This window comes from Curcuma longa, chromosome 12 (assembly GCF_044706935.1).
Source record: "Curcuma longa cultivar G26 ecotype Majalengka, Jawa Barat chromosome 12, ITB_CL_G26_1.1, whole genome shotgun sequence".
Taxonomy (NCBI): domain Eukaryota; kingdom Viridiplantae; phylum Streptophyta; class Magnoliopsida; order Zingiberales; family Zingiberaceae; genus Curcuma; species Curcuma longa.
The window spans coordinates 3,868,881-3,882,105 of record NC_133872.1 but is presented as its reverse complement, the minus strand read 5'-3'; the positions used below and the strand labels follow the sequence as shown (position 1 = coordinate 3,882,105).

Below are 13,225 nucleotides of genomic sequence, written 5' to 3'. Positions count from 1 at the left end.
TAGGCATCGGAGTGGTCGCGCCGGTCATCCCGGCCTTCCTTCTCACGGTGTCTGTGTTTTCAGGTTTCCGGTGAGCTTCTGCGCCCCTCCATCCGCCTTCATCCCGGAGTGCTGTTGAGGCAAGGTCGCGCATCCAAAAGTCGATCTTGACGGGAACATATTTTGGCACCGTCTGTGGGAAAGTAGTAAGTCCCGGATCAAGACGTGCCCATGGGTGAACCACCACAGCCTCAGCTCATCACTCTGACGCTGGAAGAGCTTGACCGAAGAGTAGCGGCGGCGGTCCTAGCCGTCACCCGAAGCCAACATGAAGCCGCAGCTCAGCCTTCGCGGATGCACGCTCGTGTCGAGGAGGCTCCCCCGGCAATCACTCGGCAACAACAGGCCCCGACAGAAGCCCCGCAAGCTCCCTCCCTGAGGCCTTTGCCGGAAGCTGATTACTATGACGCCTCCATGGAGTCAGCTGCAGAACAGACTCCGATCAGAGAACCCGCTCGAGGAAAAGGACCCGAGACGGTAGAGGGAAGAGGACTAGAAAGCTCTCCCTTCGTGCGCCGAATCCTTGACGAGGAATTGCCTCGGCACTTTCAGAACGCCTCAATTCTCCGACTACACTGGGAACACCGATCCGGAGGACCACCTGGGCCGATTCGAGAACGCCGCCCTGCTACACCAATACACAGACGCCATCAAGTGTCGGGTCTTCTTGACCACCTTAGCCGGATCAGCACTTAGATGGTTCAATCGGCTGCCACCATCTTCCATCCGGTCCTTCGCCGATTTCAAAGGAGCTTTCTTGCGGCACTTCGCCACCAGCAAGGCTTACCGTAAGACAATCATGGACCTTTTCTCCACAAAGCAAAAAGCCCGGGAATCTCTAAAGGACTTTGTACACCGATTCAATCAAGTGGCACAAGAGGTGCCCAATGCATCTTCAGAAGTACTCGTGAGCGCCTTCTCCCAAGGTTTGACGGAGGGGGACTCTCTTTCGATCGATAGTCAAAAGGCCTCCCGAAAACTTCGACGTTCTGCTCGGTCGCGCCGACAAATACATCCACGTGGAAGAAGCTCAGTCCGCATAGCGCCGAGAAACCAACCCCGTCCACAGCAATTCCTCTCATCGGCATGCTCCTCCTGCCCCCCGAGCCGATTGGAAGCCGGCACCCCAGCTACTGGCCAGGTCCGATTCGGATCACCTCTCGGCGCCCGTCAAACCAAGCCATCGGACTATCCACGAGGTGGCTAATCAACCCAGTCCCCCTGCCGAAACCTCACGGTGGGTTCTCCGATTTTGCGCATACCATCAGTCTCGGAGCCACGCCACCAGTGAATGTCATCAATACGCCCGAGAGCTAAGCTTGGCTGCTGATCAGCGGGGCGGAGATCCCCCACCCCGAAGCAGAGGCGGTCCGCCGCTGAGCGGGCTGGTTCCGGGGCACGACCCCCTTCGCCTCGAACCGCTCATCCCCGAGACCGCTCTCCAAGGCGAGCAGAACCTGCTCCTCGGGCCGAGGCTCCCAGAGAACCAAGGCCCCATCGCCACGAGAACATCCCCGACAACAATCATGACAACGCTCCCCGAGGCATCATCCTCATGATCACAGGGGGGGGGGGGGGCGACCGACGGTGACTCTCATCGGGCTAGAAAGGCCCATAGCCGACAACTGGAGGTCTGCGGTGTCGGCAGAGGCCGGCAGGAAGAGGGCCCGATCTTTGGATTCGGACCCCAAGACTTAGAAAAGGAGTGGAAATCCCGCATGACGACGCCTTAGTCGTGCACGCTACCATTGCTAACTACAACATCGCCCGCGTCTTCGTCGACACGGGCAGCTCGGTAAACATCATCTTTACAAAAGCTTTTGCGCAAATACAGATTGACAAGACCGACTTGGTACCTATGGCCACATCCCTGTTCGGATTCACGGGGAATGAAGTGCGGCCGCTCGGGCAGATCACCCTAACAATCTCGCTAGGAGAGGAACCCTTGAAAGGACTCGGCGCGTCCCCTTTATAATAGTGGACGCGCCATCCACTTACAATGTCATCTTGGGGAGGCCGACCCTCAGCACAATTCTCAGCGGTGGTTTCTACTTACCACCAGAAAATGAAATTCCCTGTCGGAGATCAAGTCGGGGAGGCCCGAGGAGACCAGCTAGCCTCCCGGAAATGTTACGTGGACATGGTCAGAACCGAAGCCAAGAAGAATCGGAAGATACAAGGCGGCAAAATCCACTCAGTGCAGGAAGCTCCTTCTATCACAAGCCTGGAAGAAAAAGAAGCCTTGTAGGCCGTCCGGACCGACCCGAGACCGCCGTACATATAGCAGCGGACCTACCGCCCGAGCTGAAAGAAAGTCTCGGGGCATGTCTCCTCTGGAACCAGGACGTATTCGCATGGAGCACTGAGGATCTCACCGGCGTCTCCCCCTCTGTCGCGGTCCATCGGCTCAATGTTCTGCCCAACATTCGGCCCGTCAAGCAAAGGAGAAGGCACTTCGGCCCCGAGCAGAATAAGGTCATCCGGGAGGAGGTGTAGAAGCTCTTGAGAGCGGGACACATCAAGGAGGTGCATTTCCCGACATGGCTGTCCAATGTAGTGCTCGTGCCGAAGCCGAACAACAAATGGCGGGTGTGCGTCGACTTCCGGGATCTCAACAAAGCCTGCCCCAAAGACTGTTACCCGCTGCCGAGGATAGATCAACTGGTGGATTCCACGGCCGGTTTTGAATACATATGTATGTTAGATGCCTATCAAGGTTATCATCAGATTCCCCTCGATGTAACCGATCAGGACAAGGTTAGCTTTATAACAGCCGACGACACCTTGTTACACCGTGATGCCATTCAGATTGAAGAATACAGGGGCTACCTATCAACACCTGATGGATCGGGTGTTCCAACAACAACAAGGGAGGAATATCGAAGTCTATGTCGATGACATCCTGATCAAAACAACTCGGGCTGACTCTCCATAGTCGATATTGACGAGACTCGTGGTACTCTGCGACAATACGGGCTCAAGCTGAATCCGGCCAAGTGCCTCTTCGGTGTCCGAGCAGGGCGCTTTCTTGGTTACATAGTGACCGAAAGGGGAATCGAGGCTAACCCGAAAAAAATACAAGCCTTAGCGCAAATGGTCCCTCCCCGAAACTTAAGAGAAGCCCAGAAGCTGGTCGGTCGTATAATAGCCTTGTCCCGATTCATCTCTCATTCGGTGGGGCAGAGCCTTCCTTTCTTCAAAATTCTTAGAAAGGCTCAGAGGTTCCAGTGGAACGCCGAATGCGACCGAGCCTTTGAAGAACAGAAGGCCTACCTGACTCAGCTCCCCCGATTGGCAAAAGCGCTCCCGGGTGAACCACTCTTGATGTATCTCTCCACCACCGACTCGGCAGCCAGTTCAGTGTTAGTAAAGAATGACGGACAGTGCCAGCAACCGGTATACTTCTTCAGTCATCTGTTGAAAGGAGCTGAGACCCGATACACCAGCTTGGAAAAGCTGGCCTGGACTGTAATCCTATCGACTCGGCGGCTTCGGCCATATTTCCTCTCTCACCCGGTGACTGTCTTGACAAACAGCAACTTGGGGAGAGTGCTCACTCAACCCGAGTTCTCAAGACGCCTAGTGAAGTGGACGATGGAGCTCAGTCAATATGAAATTCAATACCAACCCCGCGTGGTGATCAAAGCTCAAGCATTGGCGGATTTCCTCGCCGAGGTGCACTAAGGCGAATCCGAGGAGGAGTGGAAAGCCTATGTTGACGGGTCCTCCAACAAGAAAGGAAGCGGAGTCGGAGTGCTCTTGGTCTCCCCCTAGGGAGAAGAAGTCCGACTCTCGGTGCGATTAAGTTTCAAGGCTTCAAACAATGAGGCCGAGTACGAAGCAGTCCTCATGGGCCTGCAGGCGGCTAGAAGGATGGGAGCAACCCGGGTGCAGCTCCTTTCGGACTCTCAACTGATATCTCAGCAAGTCGAGGGAAGCTATGGGATCAAGAATGATAGGCTTCGCCGGTACGCCGAGGCCTTCGCCAAATTGAAAACGGAGTTCAAGGAGGTCAAGCTCCTTAAGATTCCACGGACCGAGAACGGCGAGGCGGACGAATTAGCTAGGCTGGCGAGTTCGGTCACCGAATGGACGGATGAAGGGCCGATTACACAAGTAGCCTGGATAGCCGCAGATCGATCAGCCATCCGGGACGGCCGATCCGAGTGATTGGAGGAATCTGATACTTGCTTTCCTCCGAGCTGGCGAATTACCCGCGAACCCCGAACAAGCCCGCCTCCTCAAAAGAAGAGCCCCCTGATTTACCCTGATCGGGGATCCGTATCGTCGAGCTTTCTCTCGGCCGTTGCTTAAATGTCTCAGTCTCGAGGACGCCGAATACGTGCTGAGGGAAGCCCACCAAGGATGTTGCAGCAATCACGCGGGAGGCCGATCTTTGGCCCGGAAGGTCCTCCTAGCCGGATACTTTTGGCCAACTCTTCAAGCGGATGCGGCGAAGCTGATGTCAACCTGCCTCCATGACAACCCTAGATTTGCTATGCAATGTCACGAGTAGAGTTGCAAATTAGAATTTATAAATTTATCGAAAACCCATAATAAATTCAAATAAATGCAGTAAAGGGGCCTCAAGTTTTATTTTTCCAAGGGCTAGTAGAAATTTGTTTAATTCGAGCTTACGTGTCGTATTTTTTTGGGGTTTTCTATATAAAATGGGGGTTTTGGTGTTTTGAAGTGAAATGTAAACAAAACTGAGCAAATAAATAAAAATACAGTTCTAGTCTAAAAATAAAACCTAAAGCAATCTAACTCTAGCACAAGCTAAATGAACTCAACAATTTAATGGCAAGAATGAATAATCAAATATTTGACGATGCAAAACAATGCAACAAAACGATTCCATGTTTATTAAAACCAACCCTCTAAATCCTAAAATGCAATGGAAATGCTTAAACTAGTTTATCCTAATCAAGAACTAATGGCAGTAACTTCAAATTCACACAACCAAAACTTAAACTATTCTAAAACAACTAACCACTCAAATTCAATTTAACCAACATCAAGGATGAAAACCAAACCACAAACCCTAACCTACTGATACTCTGTGAGAAAGTTGGCACGGAACAGTGCTCGGCACTGCACAGTGAGTTCAGAAACAAGCTGTCCGAAGTTTCAGCAACAAAGAGGAGCTAAAAAAAACTAGATTAAATCCAAACAAAATTAACTAACAAGGAGAACTTATCCATATGAATTGAATTCAGTGATTTAAACTAATTGCCAAGGGTTTAAAAGCAAGGATCAGAATTGAAAACAAGCAGAAACTGTAATCAGAAAACAGGAAAAACAAGCATCCCTCAATCCTTCTTCCGCTGCTCTTGTTGATTTGGCGTCACCCAAACCTTTGAATCCAGCAATGTTGGCTTCAACAATCCGTTTGGAACCTTCTAAGTGGTTGATGGTCTTGTTGCTCGCCGCCGAACTCTGAAAAACGCCGAAGAAACCCTCTGTGGCGCGAACAGGAACTGCGCGAAGCAAATTGGAGCTGCGAACCAGAATCCTCCTTCCTCCTTGCGGTTGATGGTCTTCCGAAGCCTTGGACGTGTCGCGCAACCTTCCGAGAACCCCTCGCCGGCGTGCGGTGTCTAAAGGTGCAGTAGCTCACCGGAACTCGAAGGAACAGGGGTGGCGACGCCGGAAGACCCCCGCCGGTCGTACGCCTTCCAGCCGCCGAATCTCGCTCAAAAAACCAGTTTCCGACTCCTCAGGGACCGACGAAGGCAACGGAATTGGGTTTTTGGGATGGGGTCAGCCGTGCTCGTACGCTGTCGAACAGGGGAGAACGCGCGGCGGGACGAAGCACAGGAGCGGCGCACTGTTAATCGATTAAACTCTGGTTTATATAGTTGCGGGTTTATTAATCACTGTATCCTGGCCGTCCGTTCTGAACTTGATGATCTGGACTTGATCTAGGGCTTTAGGGTTTGCGAAAAATTCTGGAATTTTGATCGGGCTCGATCTAGATCATGTCCTCCATGTTGGCTTGATCAATTTGGCAAATTTGACTCGATTTGGCCGTGATTGAGCTCGAACTTGATCCGACTTGAACCCTAAAATCAATTAAAACTCAATTAATGCAAAAATTACTATTAAATCATAAAAATTATAATCAAACCTCAGATTATGCAATATAGAGTAAATATGATCAAATCGATTTATTTTCTAATTTATTTTCATGAAAAAAAACCCAAATTGAATCAACAAAATATAATAAAACCCTAGCTTATCAATAAGTCAAGGTACCCGCCTGCCAAGATAGGTTGCGTGTAACGCAAAGAACCTCCAATAATCTCCGCAACCGAATCAAATCCACTAAATCAATGTCCTGTATCAAAGGACATTTACATCTAATCAGTCAAATCATGCTAGCCAATCAATCAACTAAATCTCAAATAAAATCCTAGGTTAAACTAACTCAGATCCACCAGAATAAAAGGAAAAATCTGATATCCTAACCCTAATCCAACTGATCAATGCGAGGACAATAATAAGGCTAGCTAATAGAAGCATTACCTATACTTCCCCTCTAAACTCAGGTGCTATGCTCCACGGATACATCCCACATCTGCCGATCAACAGTCGGCCAAGACAAAGCTGCCGATCCCACCAAGCTCCAAAATCCTTCCAACAGAATCAAAGAAACCAAGGAAATCTGAGATTTATTCCACCTCAATCCTAGATTAGCCTCCGGTTCCTTTCCAATCCAAGTCGTCGTCACCACCAACCGATCGGCCAGATCCAAATTAAGATTCTGATTCAAGATCTAAGGAGAATCAAAACAATCAAAGGAATCAACATCCAAAGCCTAGCTCAAACCCTTACCGAACTGTGGGAATGAAGCCATCAAGATCCAAGCAAATGGAAAGCCATCCAACTCAAGAACTGAACAACAGAACCCTAGCTTGCTTCTCCTTTGATCTGCCGCCACAACCTGCTGCCATCAAGCTCGATCAGAGCCCCTTTTCGGCAAGAACAAAGCTTCAACCGAACCAATCCAACCTTGCAATTCCAAATAAAAAAAAACCCAATCAAATCCAAGGAACTCAACAGAATGTCCCAAAATCTCCAAGACTTACCGGCGATTCTTCTTCTCCCGAATCCTCCGGTTTGCCGCCGTCTGCAGCTGCCTCCAAGCTCGATCCGAGCTCTTTTCCGGCGAAGATCAACCTCCGACAGCCAGGTCCCAAGTCGCCGGCGGTTCCTCCTTGGTTCCCAATTCCGGCGTCAGCTGGACTCTCTCGGCGACGGTGGGGACGAAGGGGAGAGCGGCGTGCGCGATCGGGATCAAGGGAAAATCGCGATGGGGAGAAAGGTTGCGGCTACTGTAGCAACCTTAATAGGTTTTCTTAATGGGTCGGGTCTTTGGTTAACGGGTTGGGGTTTGTTATAGGATCCACTAACTCATTAACTTAAATCCCAACTAAACCCAACTCGAATCTAGCTAACCAAATCACTGAACCGGTCAAAACCCCAATTAAACCGAAAACCAGGTGAACCAACTCCTAGTGAACCGGTTTATTTTTGGTTCACTTGGTTCAGTGGCCAAACGACCTCCGATTTGGTCCAAACAAGTTTTGTTTTGTTCGTCTCCGCGAGACGAATCTTTTCGTATCCATGTTTAAATTTTTCGGTATCTTACAAACATCCTATTTGCTATCTATCTTTGATTAAATAATTTTTCCTTGACTATGTTTTTCATTGAAAATTCTTCAGCCTGTAAAAAAAACAATGCAAGGAAAGTCCTCTTTGAACCCTTTTGCTACACCTTATGTACCTATCTCGAAAATTCAGTCTGAAACAAGAGTTGAGGCTTCAGAGGAAACAACTGGTCCTCCTGGAAATAATGAGGCTATTGAGAAGTCTTTAGATCCTCAGCTCTTGGATCCTCAGCTCTTGGATTCCTTCTACTACGACATTCAGAGCTTTGGAAAACTTGATATCTCTGGTGAATCATCCTCAAAAGTCGACCAACACCTTGATGGCACCTTTTCAGATGAGCTCAGTAAATTGGTCAATCCCAGTGCGACACTCGAGCATCTTTCATCGATGTTTCCTGATATCTCTTTGGACTATCTTGCCGATTTGCTTGCCATAAACCAAGGCGATTTCAACGATACAATTGATGTTCTGCAGCAGCTCGAGGTATATTTTTTTTTCTTCATTATCTAGTTTCAAGGCTTTAGAAACTGGCAGCATGCTCACAACTAATCTAATGGCTGATTGTAGAGCGATGACGATGGAACCGAGTATCCAACTGAACCTGCCGTGGCTGATGGCAGTCATGATCTTGCCCCTCAGAAAGGAAGCTCAAGCGGCACAAGTTATTCAACTCGATGAGAATTCGATACTTCTTTATATTGGTGGTCTTGTTATTGAAGGCTGGTGGTGTGGAGTTTGCTAAACACTGATGGGTTACTGTGTTTGTGCGCTAGTGAAATTTGATCCAAAACAAATGATTGAACGTATAGTGTAATTTTGATATGGATTTTAGGACTGTGGATATATGCTCGAGTAACAAACAAGTGCACTGGCCTTAATGGCTGTAAATACAACAATAATTATTAAAAACAACTAGATGAAATGTTCTCCCACGGTGATGTATAGTCCTTCAAAGCAGTATCAATGGACGGATCATGGCATTGTCTTCGTGATCCAATATCTGCAAATCAAAATTTTAATACTCTTAATTAATTTTAATTTAAATACTATTTTTTTTGTTTAAAAATAGGAAAGAGAGAGGGGCTGACGTGGCAATGGTAAACGTATCCGGGCTCTGCCGTGGCATCGAAGGGATAGTTTTGATTGGTGTCGACGAGCTTGAAGGCGACGACGACGCTGGTCATGGTAGCCGGCGCGATCTTCACCACGGTCTTCCAGGTCTTCTCGTGCTCCGGCGGCGTCACCACGTTCCCCACTGCGTACGCCGTCACGTTGCACTTGACGGCGTCGTTGACCGCCCTCATGCAGGTCTGGAAAGCCCTCCGGTTCAGCAGCTCTGTCGCTTGGATCGCCTGAAACATGCCCAGGTGGATGTGCAGCGGGTGGTTGTCGTTGGTCAAGTTGATGACGTACCACAGCTCGGTCGTCCCCGACTTGGGCGTCTCCGTTGCCGGATCCTCCAGCCTCAGCCCGTTGATGTACAGGTGCGTCGCCGTCCTCGCCGGGCTCTGGTACTCGTACATCGTGATGTACCTCGTCTTCACCACGCTGCCCGTCGTGTTCGCCGCGGCGTACGTCACGCACTTGGGCGGCACCTTAGATGTGTCCGGCGACGGTGTCGGCCCCGGGAGTATGTCAAATTTCATCACCTTGCCGCTTAGCGTCCCCGCTGCAGGGTCCCCCAACGGAAAGGGGTAGGCCGCGTCGTTGACCAGCTCCGCCGAGGCGGTCGTGGCCTGCGAGAAGTCGATCACCACGTCGGCTATCTCCGCCGGCGCGAGCAGCACCGTCTGCGTCTTCACTGGGGCGGAGAGGTAGGAGGAGTCGGAGCCGACGACGTAGAAGGGGAGGCCGTTGGAGAGCGCTAGACGGAAGTAGCGGGCATTGCTAGCGTTGAGGATGCGGAAGCGGTACTTCCGGCGTTGTACGGCGAGGAAGGGCCATGCTTTGCCGTTGACGGTGATGACCTCGCCGAAATACTCCGGCTGCCACTGGGGGTGGATGGAGGGGTTGTTCCCCGTGGAGTTCATGTAGATGGAGCCGTCGATGTTGAAGCTCCGGTCTGCGATGAGTAGGTGGAGGTCGTACTGGTCGCCGGCGGGGAGATCGAGGGGGTAGTCGATGTCTGGCTTCTCGATGATGTAGGCGCCGAGCAGGCCGGCGAGGAGGTTGACGCGGGTGAGGCCGAGGGCGTGGTCGTGGTACCACAGGTTGCCGGCCGGCTGCACGTTCGGGTACGTGTAGGTGCTCTGCGTCCACTTGGGGCCCACCTCCCGAAACCCGGAGGTGAACCAGGCGAAGGCGCTACCATCAGACTGCGGCGGGTGGACGCCGCCGTGCAGGTGGACGACGGTAGGGACGCCGCCGGACTTGGGAGAGGCAGTGGGGACGGTGAGGTCGAAGGGGAGGATGTGGTGGTCGGGCAAGTGGTTCTCCCACGTCACCGGCAGCTGCACTCCGTGGCGGGCGACGATGGTGGGGCCGGGAAAGGTGGCGGCGGCGGAGCTGGTGCCGTAGACAAACACCGGCGTCGGCGGCAAATCCCGGTGGAATTTCTGCATTATTATATACAGCACAAATTAAATTATTCTAATAATAATTTCTCTGATTCTTGTAAATAAAAAATAAAAAATAAATTCGAGATATTTATTTACCCAAGTTTTGTAGTACATGCCAATGGTGAGAGGAACAGGGCAAGGGCGTGATCCTCCTTCGACAGCGAAGCCATAGATTTTGGGCATCTGCGGCAGTGGGTCCACGTACATTTGCAGCGACCTAGCCACGTTCTGAAGACCCTGCGACGTCGCCGGCGGCGTCGCCGCTGGGGTTTCACCTCCGGCGAGTGTCACTAGAGGAAGAAGAAGAAGAAGAAGGAGGAAGAAGCATTTGCATGCACTTGCTGGGCATCGTTCCAATCAGCTGCAAAATTAGCACAAAAAAAGAGATTAATCTACAATAATAATTAATATTGATGTCGAAACCTAAATTAATTGCTAAAAATTAAATATCCTCAGCTCGCACACCTTAAGAAAGACAGGCGTGTGCTGTTCACAAGTCCTTGGGTTGCTTCTTCCTTTAAAGGGAGAGGGCATCGAAGAACAGCCTCCACCAGTTGCCAACTTTTCATTTCAGTCCGTCCTCATGGGAAAGTTCGAGGAACACACACGTTAAATTTGGGTACTCATTTGGTCAAAATCACAAGAATATTTTTTAAACTTCTCGATTTACCTCCTCATAAATAATCATGAGATCGACTATGTGATCCCCAGAGCAATGGTGCAACAGTAGGACATCTGGGTTATGACCTAGGGACCCGCAGTTCGATCCCCAGTTACAGCGTATTTGCAAGAATTTTCTTCCAAATGGGAAACGCAATCAAAGGATGTTGGGCATCTGGATTGACCGCCGTATGTATTTTTCGATTTACCCTGGTGGTCGGTGGAAAACTTCCGTGGGACCGGACTGGCCACCCCCAGGGATTGAGTCCATGAGACTGACTGAGATTTATCATTTTTATGAGACCGACCATGTGTGACCGCTAGAATGACAGATTCTATTTTTTTTAAAAAAATATATATTTTTTATTAGATAAATAATTTTAAGATTAAACAAAAATAATATTAAAAAGTCTCAATAATCCAAATTCAAACTCAATCTGGAAATCATAAATCTAAATTCAAATTCATATAACTCAATCAATCCGAATAATCCCACCGACATAGAAAAAACTTTTTTTACTATTTTTTAATAAATATTTATTTTTATATTAATATTTTATCATTGTCTTAACATTCAATTACTATTGACTGTCCTGCATAAAATATTTAAAATTTTAAAATAAACTTTCATTTAATCTTTAAAAACTCATAAATCTTAAATTTGATGTAAGTTGATCCGTCGAATCTAATTCAATCTCAAAAATTTCAACCCGAATTCAAAAATCTCCGAATCTAATTAATATTATAATTTTCGGAATTCGATCAGATTGACTGATCGGATTTTTTTTGACACTCCTAATTTTCTCTGAATTATTCCTAAAGATAAATACTTTATTTATTTGATCATATTTTATTCCATTATAACTACATCATGGGATGGGTACGTAGGCACGATTGAGAGCATAAATAATTTAATATTAAAATGACACTAAAGGAATCCCAATACTTCGTATTTATTTATTATTAAAATAATAGTCCTTTATAATTTAATATATGAAATATTTTATTATGCTCCACTATCGAACTTTTATAAAAGCTGCTTAAAATGATATAATTTTAAATTATTTTTAATTAAAATTACTATTTTAAAGCCGTTTTAATTTAGCTAAGGACATCCACAACCCATTCTCGTTATAACACTCTCCACCTCATTAAAAAGTATAGAATCCACTACCACATACTCATTATAACAACATACCTTCTTTTTTACCCACATTCCTTTTAACATTAACGCTCATTATTTATGAGTCCCACTATCCACTCAATCATCTTAAAATTATATATATTAAATAAATACATTTTAAAAAATAATCATTAAAAAACTAGTTATTTTTTAATTTTAAATTTTAAATTTTATAATTTTTTAATAAAAATTAAAACTAACTGTTAATAGCCATTAAAATTAACCGTTTAATAAATATAATTAAAAAAATTAAAAAAAATTGCATGTGGGGTGAGACAGCTAAAGAGCTGACCCATCCCACTATCATTTGAACGCGTTCAAGTGGAAAGGTGTTATAGCACCCTCATTAACAGCTGCATTGGAGATTCTCTAAAAAACTATTTTATTATTTTTAAAATAAATTATAGAAGGATATTTTTTTACGATATAAATAAATAAATAGGATTTTTTTGACAATATATATTTTAAAAAATGTTTTTTTAACTTTTTTGGATAAACATTGACTTCTTATTCCTTCTTTTACTTCATTTATTATGGCAAGGAAAATAGACTGAGAAAACCATTAATTTATTTTATTAATCTTATTTTTATCAAGTGCAGGGACACAATTGTGAGGTGGCCCCATTTTGTGATGACTAACGTGAAAATGATTAGTTTAGTCGTCGTTCAAAAAAAATAAGTTTGAATGAATTGAAATCCCTCCTAACATTTTTGAATTTATTTTTTTATATTAACATCCAACTAATCTTGAGGTGGACGATCATATCCTACGTTCCAACATATAAAAAAATTTAAAAAAATGAGATGATTCTTAACGTGACTTTTTAATATCACTAGTTATTCAAACGACGTATAAAAAAATCGAGGAAGAAATGTGACTCCGTCTATGCATATTGTTTTGATAAATTGACAATTATACTTAATAAAAAAAAATTCAAGAGAGAAATTTTGGAAGTATTTGGATAATAAAAAAACTTAGGGTTTAGAGTGAAAAGTTCCATTATTTATAAAAAAAAATCTACAAAAGAAAAGGAAAGAAAAACAGTTTCAACAAAGAAGGCAATAACTATGGGCGTCCCTAAGTTTTCAAAATGGGCGTTTTAAATTTTTT

The 13,225-nt window shown here is 46.5% G+C and overlaps 2 protein-coding genes and 1 long non-coding RNA gene across 4 annotated transcripts in view; 1 reads left to right on the top strand and 2 right to left on the bottom strand.

Moving 5' to 3' along the window:
• Positions 1-8,400, top strand: part of LOC141842749 (uncharacterized) — a 32,520-nt gene extending 24,120 nt beyond the window's left edge. For both annotated transcript variants that reach the window (XM_074730763.1, XM_074730762.1), the window contains 2 exons: positions 7,768-8,196; positions 8,281-8,400. In XM_074730763.1, coding sequence (XP_074586864.1) covers positions 7,783-8,196; positions 8,281-8,391 — 525 coding nt within the window. In that variant the 5' untranslated portion in view covers positions 7,768-7,782 and the 3' untranslated portion in view covers positions 8,392-8,400. The remainder of the gene's footprint in view (positions 1-7,767; positions 8,197-8,280) is intronic.
• LOC141842750 (uncharacterized) lies at positions 5,702-7,400 on the bottom strand. The gene is made up of 5 exons (XR_012602984.1): positions 7,131-7,400; positions 6,877-7,053; positions 6,568-6,805; positions 6,302-6,379; positions 5,702-6,104 (listed from the first exon to the last, which is right to left on the bottom strand). It is a non-coding gene; the product is annotated as an uncharacterized LOC141842750 (long non-coding RNA).
• Positions 8,401-8,423: 23 nt separating the features above from the next.
• LOC141842747 (multicopper oxidase LPR1 homolog 4-like) lies at positions 8,424-10,563 on the bottom strand. Its single transcript, XM_074730759.1, has 3 exons — positions 10,368-10,563; positions 8,802-10,268; positions 8,424-8,713 (listed from the first exon to the last, which is right to left on the bottom strand). The coding sequence occupies exons 1-3, from the start codon at positions 10,476-10,478 to the stop codon at positions 8,663-8,665; spliced, it is 1,629 nt and encodes a 542-aa protein (XP_074586860.1). The 5' UTR covers positions 10,479-10,563; the 3' UTR covers positions 8,424-8,662.
• Between the last annotated feature and the right edge of the window lie 2,662 nt (positions 10,564-13,225).